The sequence below is a fragment of the Nyctibius grandis genome, chromosome 2 (genome assembly GCF_013368605.1).
Source record: "Nyctibius grandis isolate bNycGra1 chromosome 2, bNycGra1.pri, whole genome shotgun sequence".
In the NCBI taxonomy this organism is placed as follows: domain Eukaryota; kingdom Metazoa; phylum Chordata; class Aves; order Nyctibiiformes; family Nyctibiidae; genus Nyctibius; species Nyctibius grandis.
The window spans coordinates 12,549,973-12,562,645 of NC_090659.1; the positions used below are offsets into that span (position 1 = coordinate 12,549,973).

Here is a 12,673-nt window from a genome sequence, read left to right on the forward strand (position 1 = left end):
GGTAACTATAAATTTGAAGAAGTGGTATTACTCTTAATACCTTTGTGAAATACATTCTCTAGCCTATCACAGGAAACTCATGTGTGTTTGATACTTTGGGTAAAAGTCAGCTTTTCTTTTCTTTTTCCTTCAAACTCAGACCTTGAACACAGAGTTGAACACAGAAATCAGTTGGTCAGATAGGAAACTTCAGTAGATCAGTTTCCTGAATGAATTCCACTACTAATTGCTATGAAATAAGCAGTCATAGGTTTGCATTAACAATATAAAGTTGAAGTGAAGTAACAATTTTAAAACTAAGTTAATGTTGAATTTATTAATGATTCTGAGAGAAGGCAAAGTGATCATACTTGTAGAATAACTGCTTGATAATTGGACATCTTTTCACAAAAAAAAAAATAAATCCCCATGTAAGAATTTACAGAACATGAAGATATTTTAAAACAAAACCAAAAAAAAAACCTGCATGAATTTAATGTAGTATATGTACATTTGTATAATCTATAACCAACTGATGGGAATGCAAACTGTGTAGACAAGCTGATACATATTTTTTTTAAAAGAGGAGTTTATTTTCAGACTGTTCCCCTTCTGTTGTGACTTCTATTGAGATACCCTCTTTATAATCCTATGACTTAGGATTCAAGTCGTATGTGAGCTGTTGCAGCTTGATGAGTTGCTGTGTCAGCTGAGATGCTGAAGAAGACCTTGGACCTGCTCCAAGTACAGCAAACATGAGCTAAAATACGTCATCTTAAATCTCCAAAACATTTTTATTTTACATTTGCTACAAACTAAAAGCTTGCATAGAGTAGGTTACCACGGATCAGCTGATATTTAGAAATGTATTTTTCTGACTTAAGTTGTGCTAGGTAAACTCCCTGTGACATAAATCGATTGCACCACTCACATGTGGTGGTAGTATCTAGCAGCAAGTCTTCACTGTATTGTCTTTTTTCATGCAGATCAGGAACTAGATATATGAAAAAAAAAACATTTCTAAAGAGAACCCTATATTGTCTGCTCCAAAACCTTTCTGTGCCAAAGGAAACTGTTGTGTTGATCTGCTTTCTGAAAGCAAGTGGAAGTCAAGGATTTGGGGTTTTAATATTAAGTGATGTAATCACTGGTAATACGAATAGTAATAGACTTCTGAACACGTAGGGTGGTGGTACAGATTAATAAAGATTAAGGAGCTAGGGAGGTGCAAAGAAACTGAATAATTAATGAAAGTGTGAGTTGCAGTTGACCTTGATAGTTTGATGGTGTTTGTTGTTTTTTGTATAACAGTGGGAGCTTTTGCTAGCCATGTAATTTTCAGCTAGGTTATGAGTTCTTTTCTGGAAAATACTCCCCATACTTCCTAATCTAACCTTCTTCTTTATTGTTGTGTAAGAATTTCATCACTCTTACCTGACTAGAGACTAGCCAAAGGAATACTCCCGTCTGTAAGTGATCAGAGTAATCCCATACTTCTCCATCAGCATGTGTGGCTGCTGGATTGAGGTTTACTCCTTCTTCAGTTGTGACCACTATTGCTACTTTCAGGAAAAAAGCTTGTCTCCAGTGGAGATGAGGTGCTTGTGTGTGACTACCTGCAAATGGATAGAAAATACAACATAAGCACCACATTTTAGAGCGTTTTAGGTAGTGTGTGTGGTCATGGGATCCTCTAATTGCTGTCCACCTTTCTAGCATCTCTCATGCTCTCAGGCTGTAGAACAGAGCCATGCTTGCATGTGACCCAGGCTGAGGTATTCTTTTAGCCCAAATTACATTGTTCTTAACGTGGCAGCTCATGTATCAAAACTCCTCTGGGTGAGACTTCTGCTGGTGGTTCTTGTAATTGCTTTAGTACTTCTGAAGGAGAATTTCAGGCATCTGAGTTGAAGTATCCTTCTGATATGCTGGAAGATCTGAGCTGACTATAAAAGACATAAGAATTAAATTAACAAGTGCCGCTTCTGTGGTCATAGCGTTTTTCCATACTTCCAGATCATGACAAATTTCCCAGTTTACTTTGCAGGTGAGAGTGCTTCCTTTAAAGGCTCACTAAATACAATAGAAATTCAACCATCTTTTTTGGGGGGAAAACAGGGCTAAGCTGAAAACTAGTTTTTGAAGATGCTGGTGTTAACAGAAGAGTTTCTTTTACAACTTCTCTTCAGTTCTAGCTTTCTGTGAGGACAAGTCATCCCATTTTCTGTTCATACACAGCTATGGCAATGATTTTTGTATCATCAGTTCAGTGTTTTATTTCGATCCAGTAGGACATGTCACAGACAAGTAAGCAAGCCCAGGGAAATAGGGGAATCTGTCCCTACAGCGAGTCAGCACATCCAGGTGAAGAGTCAGAAGCTAAACAGAGAAGCTCTTTGAGTACAAGTAATTGAGCTGTCATGTGGAAGGAGAAATGCAGACAAGATGCTCATCTCTCTTTGTGAGCAATCATCAGTTTCAAATCTGTATCTCTTTCTCCCAGAGTCTTTAGCTTCTAATGTCCAAACCCCAGGCTGGAGAGTAGTCTGTTTCATAGCTCTTTGGGTAAACTTTGGCCTTGGAGTAGGGAGACTGAAACCAGCCAACAGTCTGTATGCGTGTCTGTCTAATATGGCACATAAAACTCTTGTGCAGTTTCCCCTCTCTTTCTGTCTGGCTGACTTGCAAAATGAGACTTTTGGCCCTTGAAATCATGAAAACCAACGACCTTGGCTTTTCTGAAGGTCTTGCACAGTTGATGGATGTTCCTGTTTGCCCTGGCTGCTCTGAAAGCGTGGCTGTGCCCGATGGGGGGGATGATTGGTGTCACGGTGTGATCCCTCTTTGCTCAGGAGGGGGAGTGCTCTGGCTACCCTCAGGAAACAAGGAGGCTTATGGGGGATGTTAGTATATGATTCTTTAGATAAGGGGAGCTGGAGAGGAAGTAGAGTTATCATCTTCAGTACCCAGTCAGTAGTCCATCCAGCATTCCTCATGTGTCCAAGTAAGGATCCTTGTTTTGACTGCAGTATTTGTTTACTTAATTCTCCTGTTGAGATGGGATACTTCCAGTAGACAAAAGTTGGATTTAAATATGTTCAGAAAAGGAATGCACAGACAGGACAGGAAAGAATTAGGTTAAGGAACTCTCCCACATGTTATGAAACTGTGTGAAAGTATTTGGCTCACCAGTGCACAGAAATACTTGTAGAATTTGGGGCTGTATTGGGAAAACTCCACATGCTTTCCTCCATGAGGAGGGAAAAACAACTATGCTCAGTTAAGGTATCCTTTTTAAGAGAAGGTTGTTTTCATCATGTGTTCCCTGGAAGTAACTGATTGCGGTAGCTAAAGTAATACATTTAAGTATATTGCTTTAAGAGGGCTTTCAGAAACCATGGATTCCTAAATTTGTCCCATAACTTTGTGAAACTTAAGATCGTTAGGAGGAAGGAAGACTATTGCCCGTCACATCTTAGCAAGAGCAAGCTGCTGAGGTTTTTATCTGGTTTGGAGGTGGAAGGGAGCCGTTAGCAGGGTTAGTGGTTGGAAGAGCGCAGGGCACAGGAGGGATGGACTGGAATGGCGCTCAGCAATCCACGTGGGCTCGCTCTCCTCTACAGTAAGACTTGCCTTTCATTCTGTTTCACTTTTAATTTTGAGAAAGATAGTTTTGCTTTTCAGATGTGATTGATCTCACTGGAGATGATAAAGATGATCTTCAGAGGGCAATTGCCTTGAGTTTGGAGGAATCAAACAGGGCATTCAGGGAGACTGGAATAACAGATGAGGAACAAGCCATTAGCAGGTAAACGAACAACTTATATAAAGCAGAAATTAAATTAAACAGTTGGAGATTGGCCTGTATTGCTTTTTTAACTTTTGATTTAACAAAGAATAACTTGTTTACTTTCACTTGTGCTACTGATATGCCTGGCTTCAGGATGTTGCTTTAATGTATTGTATGTTCTACACTGGAAAATAGTCTATTATTTGGGGGCTAGGATTTAATAGTACGTTTCATGCTGATGTATTTGTTTAAATATTGAGGAAGTGGATGGAGATAGAGGATATATGGTCATATTGAAATAGGACCTAAAACTAAAAGTTTCTCCTGTGTATCAGGTAAAAAGTAATGAAAACAAAATGTAATTAAGAAGCTAATAAAGTCTTTGTCCTGTTTTTTGCAGTGTTCATTTTTCAATAACATTTTCTTACCTTTGTGCTAAGGCTGAGATTGAGGGAGAGGGTAGTAATGCTATGACTTGAGTATACTAAGAGCAGCTGCTGTATTTTAGCTGATAAAGTATGTTATTAACCTATTTAACAAATAGGATTTATAAGCTTTGAGTGAAGTTAACTTCTTTGTTTAAAGTTTTATGAACTTAACTTTCTCAACTTGGGCATGATAAGAGCCTGCAAGTTAACTTTTGATCAGATTTTCCAGTAACTTTTTGTACAGTGTGTGTTTATATGTAAATATAGATATAATTATGAAATATTTGGGACTTGAACTAAGCCTGGGTGTAGGGTTGTGTGGGAGGGATGTTGTTTTCTTCATCTGTGGCTCACATTGGGAGGGATGTTGTTTTTTTTTCATTGGTGGCTGGCCTTGTTCTAGGGGAAAAGGGCAATGATTTGATCCTTGTGTTAGAACGTTAAGTGCTGCCTCCTTGTAAAAGACTATTTTTATAAAAAATTGATTTGGATGGGGGAGATTCACCACAATAATTCTTTTCGTCAGTCACTGTATTTGACAGACTAAATGGCTTATCAGAAAAGTCCAACTCTGAGAATAGGGAGAGTGTTACTTTATCTGCAGTCATTTCCTTTTTCCTTTTGAAAAATAGATTACTAATTGTGAGAATAAACATACCCCTCCCTCCCCTCATTTATGATACAAGCCGTCTTGTTGTATGAATTTAAGATTAGATATTTTAGGAGAGAAAGGTGGGATGAGAGGGATTTATATTCTCATTAATAATTGGAAGAAGATTTTAAGGGGTAATTTTTTTCTAAGACCTCAGTATGTGTGTGTATACAAGATTAGGGTGGAAATTCTGTCCAGTTCTGATTCATAAGTTCAGCTGTTGCATGTTCCTTTTTGAAGGACAGAATTGTCGTAATTACAGAGTGTGATTTAGGCAAGCACTCAGAAAGATGGACCTATTTCTGGATGTGGAAATCTTTTTCCCTTTTGTTTCCTTCCCCAAGCTTTGACTGCCTCTGCTGTGCTCAGTTCTTGGGAGCCTTGAAGCTTTAGATTTTTTCCTGTAGACTTTTTAACTTCTTGGACTAAAAAGTCCTTTTTGGTCTTACCTGCTTAGCCCATAACTAAGTATTATAAATACATTCTACTTAAATTATGGTGTATTTTTTTTGGTTGCAGAAAATAACAAAGTATGCCATTTTTTTCCCTGTATGTACAAAGGCATGTAGACAATCTTTTCAGGTATACGCAGAGAAAAATGTTGGTCTTTTGATGAAACAGAGGTGTATATTTGATGGCAAAATTACACATGACAGCACGTGCCAAATTAAGAGCTTGTTGCTACCAAGGGGGATATGGCCTGCACACCGTACTCCATCTTCTATATTTGCTGTAGTATTCTTTGGAGCATTTGTTGCATGAATTCAGCTCCCAAAGCCATACGAAAATGCTCACTAAAAAATCCAGAGTGTATTATGGCACAGGAGAGGGAAATAGGACTTTACTTGTGAATGGAGGCAGAGAAGAGCGAGAGTCTTGGGGGTTTAGGCAGCATTGAGGTATTGTATCAACTCAGTTACATACCAAGATACACTCTGAGTTTATGGCAAATTATGTCCAAGTTGTACAAATAGAGGAGGTTCTGAATTCTTGATCTGAACTGTTTGATCAGTTTCCTTAAGGACAGGGCTTAAGACTGTTTTTTTTAAAAAAAAAAAAAATTTAAAATCGCTTTGTCGTTAACACCCCACAGAAGAATGTTGGCATTCCAATAGAAAGCACAGTATCTGTGCAGAACTTCTCAAAACAAAAAGCAGAACACTGTGGTTGTAAACAAGTCAAGCTGTAGCCATTTACTCTTGTTTTTCTAAGTTAAATAAGAAGCAGAAATCAAATAGGAAGTCAATAATAAGGAAATTAAACTATGGAAATCTTTAATTTTTAGTAATGTAGGATGTGTGCATATTTAAGTAGTCTTTGTTGTGGAGGATATTTTTTTTCAAAGGTACTCATAGTGGTTTGGAACCTGATTTGCACTGATTTTGTTAAGGTTTCCAAGGGAGCATTAATGGAATTTCTTGACTTGTGTAATTAATGTTGTAATGCACGTAGAATTTGTTGTCCTGAATGTAATTGCCTTGTGCTACTTAATGAGGACAGATCTGATTGCTATGTAGGTGTTTAGAGGAGTGCAGCTGAAATGTCCAAGTGTCCAAGCTGAAAATCTTGTACATGGCATAGTTAAAGATTTTACTATTCCCTCTCTAAATCTCCCAGGGAATTGTGCCTGATCAGTGTATTTCCTAATAGGAAGAAGTTTTTCCTGTTTATATTACTTTTCATGGATGGGAGGAGGCTGGTCAGATAGGGCTTCACTGGGGAAACTAGTAACATATGACTGAAAGGAGAAATGTTTAATGTGTGTTGTGCCTAGGGTAGTAGCCGTTTTAAAATGAGAGCCATACTGTAAGTGCGTAAGGGTGTGCACAACTCCAGGGCTGGTTGGTTGTGGGTTTTTTTGTGGGTTTTTTTTTTTGGTGGTGGTTGTGGTGGTTTTTTTTTGTTTGTGTTTTTTTTTTGTTTGTTTTTTTTTTTTTTTTTTGTTTTGTTTTTTGTTTTTTTTTAACACGGTCATAAAACCGCTGGGGACACTGCACTGTGGCTAAGCATTGTGTGTATAGATCAGAGGTGAAACTGGGGAGGGATGTAGGGTTGGGGAATACTGCTGGATGTCCAGCTATAAGACAGTCACAGTATAAAACCCTTTCCTTGTTTTTTTTAGCTGAATAGCCTGCCGGAGTGGGCTTTTCTGCAGCATGTTTAGTGGGCTTCCTCAGAATGGTTTGGCTGAACTTTTGTGCTGTGGGCTTACTTTGCCCGAGGCTTATTGCATTGTCTGGCTAGCCCCATGCAAGCAGCTCTGCAAAGCTGCTTGGCTATGTCCAGCTTGTTAGGGAGGGAAATAAAACACTGCTTTCATGTCCCATGCCAAGCCTGGCATTAACTAACCCTCACTCCAGAGTTTCCCTCCAAACAAGATTCCAGCGCTTGGAGGTGGGGAAGCCTTTGGTCCCGTGAGGCTAGAGACATGCCATCCCCTGCACGTAGCTGATGGCTCTGCTGCTAGCGACTGCTGCTGTGGTCTCCGAGGGTCACAAAGAGGGTGTTTCAGTTGTATAATCAGAACTGCTAAATCCTTGTACTAACTTTCTGGAAGGATGCTCATTTTCTCGAGAGCAATGTGTGAGTAAGATTCTTTATCGAGGTGGACTCCCAAATCAGGACTGTATGAATATACTGTAGCGAACATTGTGGTATAAGAGGTATACTCACTGTGCTGGTAAATACATTTATTTATGTAGCTTTTGAGATGATCATTAGGTTCCTGTTTACTGTGCTCACTTCTATTTCAGTTTGCATCACAGCTGTCATTATGGCTGAAAATGAATTTGGCACATAGGGTGTGCAGCTATTGCATGTGATCTCTGAGGACAGATAATGTTTTAAGTAAAATTAAGGAAAAATATTATGAAGCTTTGAGAATCAAATAATTTAAGACATGGAAACAGATTTGAGGTGGAGCCAGATTTCTTTCACCTGCTGAAGAAATACAAAAACAAATACAAGGAAGGAATTTTAGTAGGTAATAAAGTTGATAAATGGTAATGCCTTTGGGGTCAAGGAACTGTTTCAGTTTGAGAATATATATTTTTCTGAACTTGAATCTTGAAATATTCTTGAGCTTGGAGAAGAAGAAAGTTTGATTGTTTCCCTGAAACAAAAGTGGTATGGAGTAGGTATTGTAGTCCTGTTACAACATCATTCTAAATTTATTCCAGTCTGTCAGTCTTCCCATCAGTTTTAAAGGTCCCTTCAATTTAGTTTAAACAAGAGTTTAAGTAATTCTACCTGAATGAGAAATTATTTGAAATATGTGAGACATTTGTTTTGAATTAATTTTTAATGTCCCCATCAAATAACTCTTACTCTCAAAGCAGAGATACACCGGTCATGTAACACTTTTGAAGGATTATATCAGTGAGAAGGAAAATTAATTTGACTGTTTCTTTACATTTTGGGGTTTACTCGGGAGATAACATTATCATTGCTAGTTGTAAGTCTTTTACTACTGAAGAGTCAGGTTCCATCCCTATGCATTGTTTGAAGACATGTCAGAGCAGAAAGTCTTAGAGGATTATATACCTGTCCTCTCAGTGTCTTTTGAAAAAAGATGTGCTGTTTACAAGGTTATATATCAAAAACTGAATGTCAGAAATTGATTAATCCTTAGGAAATTACAAGTTTTAGGTTCTTCCCGAGATGTATTGATACAAAAGCGATACTTATACTAAATGTATAAGTATCTCAAATTCTGAATGCCTCTATTTTTTTTTTTTAAATAAGTAGCAATAACAAATTATTGTATCCCCCAAAACAGTTATCTACAGTAAATTCATATAATATAGCATAGTTCTTGTATATCTTGGAAGATACGTTTTCTTACTTCGACTAGAGCATAGCTTGAAACAAAAATTTAGTTAGGAAACTGAGGGGTTACGTCATGTGGTTTTTTGTTTTGGTTTGTTTTTTTCTCCTTCTTTCTTTTTCTGAGGTGTTCAAACTTTGTCCTTTAGTAACTCCATTTACCGACCAGCCTAGATCTGCCTTTCTTTGATGTTTAGTGAGTCTAGAACTGAAGGGGGCAACCATTCAGGTTGCATAGACTACTTCAATGCTTGTCATGCAGCTCCTGAAATCCTGTGCTTGGCAAATGTAGTAGTTCAATAGCAGCTCAGCCTTTTGTAGGGATAGTCGGACTGAATGGTTGGGGGTAGTAACTGTGTCAGTAGCGCACATGCCAGGCAACTTTGCTTATTAGTTAGAGCCGTTGTTATATGTCCTGAATGTATCCATCTCCATCTTTCTATTTAGAATATATGGCTACCACAAATTACTGTTAAGGTGTTCTTTGTCACCAGGCTAAGGATATGTGCTCATACAGAAATACTGTATTGAGTGAAGCTTGAGTTTGGGAGCATAACGCACATCAGATCTTACTGTCATGTGAAACATGGACATTCAGCATAAATCACGTAGGAACAGTTTCCTGCAAAGAGTGTGGTCATTGAAACGCACAATTAACTTGTTTGCTGACATTTGAAAAGTTGTGCGGAGCTGTCTTTCCAAGGCTCATAAAGTAATTACTTACTATGTAAAGTGATAAATACAGTTGTGTAAGTTGCAAAAATGGAAACTAAGAAAGCATCTTCCATTTTTGAAAGTTGCCTAGCTTTGGTTTCCTGTCAGTAAAATAAATATTGGTGACTTTGTGCTTTGCATACCAATAAAAGCAATTGTAGATGAAAGCGCTACATAAATAGTGCTGCCTAAAATTTCTTGTTGTCCATCCTATTTGAATCTGGTTCTAAAATAATTGATGACTTACAGACATGGCTCTTGTATCTAGAGCTCTCACAGGAGATTCACTCATTGACTGATACCATTTCCAACAGGTAATGGAATTAGTGTAACATACCTAAAAGTAAAATAGCATTTTAAAACCAAGTCCAGCAGCTATAAATTAGTGAATGATCTAATTAAGATGTCCATATTAGTAACTGAAGGTGGTTTACTATGTCTTTTTTTTTTTTTTGCTTTTTCTCACATTTTTCCCTCCCTTCTGTTCCCAAAGAGTTCTAGAAGCCAGTATTGCAGAAAATAAAGCAAGTTTAAAGAGGACACATCCAGAGGTATGGAGTGACTCTCCAAACCCTTATGATCGAAAGCGGCAAGACAACTGTCCAGTAGGATTAAAGAATGTTGGCAACACGTGCTGGTTTAGTGCTGTCATTCAGGTAAGCACCCTCATTGGTTAGCTCTGTATACTCTTCATTTTATTTAGTGTGAGGTGAGTTATCTTATTTTAAGTGGATAACTTATCTGTTTTCCTGGGAGTTTTAGGCCACTGCATGAGATGTTTTTGAGCATTACTTATGTATTGTATCTTTTAACATGTTCATCTGTAAGACTGATTGAAGTGTAGAAAGTGCTGTAGCATAACTAAGTGAAGCTTCAAAATATTTGTTATTAAAAAGTTGAAGACAAGGAGTTGAGTCTCTGAAGATCCTGGGTGTCTGCAGCTCTTGTTGACATCAATGACAATTGTGGATGCCTAAAAAACATGTGAAAATTGGATTACAGATGAGGAACAGGCTTTTTACATTAAAAGGAGTGCATGCAAATGACTGAAAGGGGGTGGCTGACAATGGAGGTAGGTAGAAGAAATGAGACACCCTCAATCATGGAGAGCTTACTAGAATAGCTACAAGGAAATAGACAGCTGAGTAGGGTAAAAGAAGGAAAAAAGAAGGAAACTTGAGAAAGAGGCAAGTGAAGGTCAGATATGGATACAGTTGTGTCTGGTTTGGGTTGTTTTACCTAATACAGCCAATATGTGTGCTCTTAGTCTTTTGTTGTGTATATGTAGCTGACTTAAAGCTACTTTTTTTTTAAGATACGGTCAATAGGGAAATGAGTATAGATACTGCAACTTGTCTATTGAAATCTAATGTTCAAATATCAATAATTCATTGTACATAAACTTTATTAATCTATCTTTTAAGAGATTTTTTTAGAAGTGATTGCTAAATCTGTATATGTTTCTGTAAATAATCTGTAAGTATATTAATAAGCATCCAAACCCACAGAAAACTGGGTGAAACTGGAATACAATAGGGGGAAATTTATTTTTAGTCTACAAGAAGCAAATTCAGCATATTGTAACTTTTCATAGTCTGACATTTTGAGAGGAAGCAAAATATTTAATACCCATTTTTAACAAATTACTGTCAGGCTGAAGCACTTCAGATAAACTGATATGGTTACTTTCATAGTGATGGCTGTTGTACTTCAGGTTGAATCCATTTACATCAATGTTCTGCGTAGCAATTTCTGCAAATGGATGCTTGTAGAGGAGTACAAACAGTATGCATGATACTGCCCTGTTAAAACACTCCCAAGCCTCCACCTGCTTTCATCTTGGGGGAGTTTCTTCATCCTTTGTGGTTTGCTTAGTTGGTAATCCCCAGTGGACCTCTCTTTTATGTACTTGTCTCCCTTGAACCTTGCAAACTTCTTGCACCCATAGGGTCCTTTGGATAGGACTTCCATAGTTGTGCTCCCTACTGCATGAAGAACTGCCTCATTTTTGTTTTTTGAACCTGGCTCTCGCTAGCTTTGTCTGGTGGCCTCCATGTCTTCTAGTGGACAAAACTGTAATGACAATCAATTTTTAATTGTCATGTGGACTGCTGTCATACTGTCTTTCAACAGATCAGTGGCCTCTTTTCCAAGATGACTGCTAAGTTGCTGCCTATATAGAATCTGTTCTAACCTCTGATCTGCCTTGTTGCTTTTCTCCAGATCTTCTCTAGCTGTAGTAGCATTTTAGTTGGGAGACCAGGAAAGCTCTGAAGGTGTGAGTGGGCTATGAATTTATGAGGTGGTACGATGGACAGATACAGGCTCTTCAGGAAAGACAAGTAGGGATGACAATGAAGGACGTTGCCTTCCTTGTGAAGGAGAAGCTCAAACGTATGCAGTACTTGTGTGGGACAAGATGACAGTTTAAGATGAGAGTTTGTGGGTCAGGATCAGAGGAGAGGCTGGTAAAGGTACCACCCTGGTTAGTCTGTTACAGACCACACTCCTCAGGATGAGGATGTGGACAAAACTTTCTTTAAAGGCAAGGAAGTCTCTGGATCATGGTCTATGGTTCAAATGGGAAACTTTAATAAACGTGTTGACACCTGCTGGAAATCCAACACAGCAGAACACAAGCAAACCAGAATCCTGGAGGGACAACTTCTTGATACAAGTACTGATGCGCCAACTAGGGATGATGCACAGATAGATCTGCGGTTCCCTAAAATGGAAGAACTGATTGGAGGTGTAGTAATGTGGGTACTCTCGACTGCAGTGGCCATGAAATAGTGGAGTGCAAGATCCTCATGGGAGTGAGGAAGGAGTAGCAGGTTACAGACGCTAGAGTTCGGGAGAGCAGACTTTGGCTTCTTCAGGAAGTTGGTATCTGGGATCCTATAGGAGGAAGCTCTGAAGGGCAGAGGAGCTCAGGAAAGCTAGCAGCATCCTCTGACTGCAAGAAGGGTCCGTTCTGCTGCTCAGGGAACTCATAGCCAAGCTCCAATGCAAGGAGGCAGCATGCAGGATCTGGAAGCAGAGATGGGCTGCTGAGGAGGAGTTTGGAAATGTTGCCGAGGCATGAGGGGTTTCCTAACAAGGAAAGCGAAAGCTAACCTAGAGTTGATGCCTCAGGGGATATCTAGGGTAACAAGAAGAGGTTTTGATGCTACGCTAGTCATAAAGGGCTGAGCAAGGAAAACACGGTTCTGTTACTGAACAGAGCAGGTGATTTAGTGACAGCAGGCTTAATTAAGGCTGAGGTAGTCAGTGCCTTGCATTGCC

At 38.7% G+C, this 12,673-nt stretch overlaps 1 protein-coding gene across 3 annotated transcripts in view; it reads left to right on the top strand.

The window, feature by feature from the left end:
* Positions 1 to 12,673, top strand: part of USP25 (ubiquitin specific peptidase 25) — a 95,786-nt gene that overhangs the window by 30,097 nt on the left and 53,016 nt on the right. For all 3 annotated transcript variants that reach the window (XM_068425510.1, XM_068425511.1, XM_068425509.1), the window contains exons 4-5: positions 3,664 to 3,787; positions 9,882 to 10,044. In XM_068425510.1, coding sequence (XP_068281611.1) covers positions 3,664 to 3,787; positions 9,882 to 10,044 — 287 coding nt within the window. The remainder of the gene's footprint in view (positions 1 to 3,663; positions 3,788 to 9,881; positions 10,045 to 12,673) is intronic.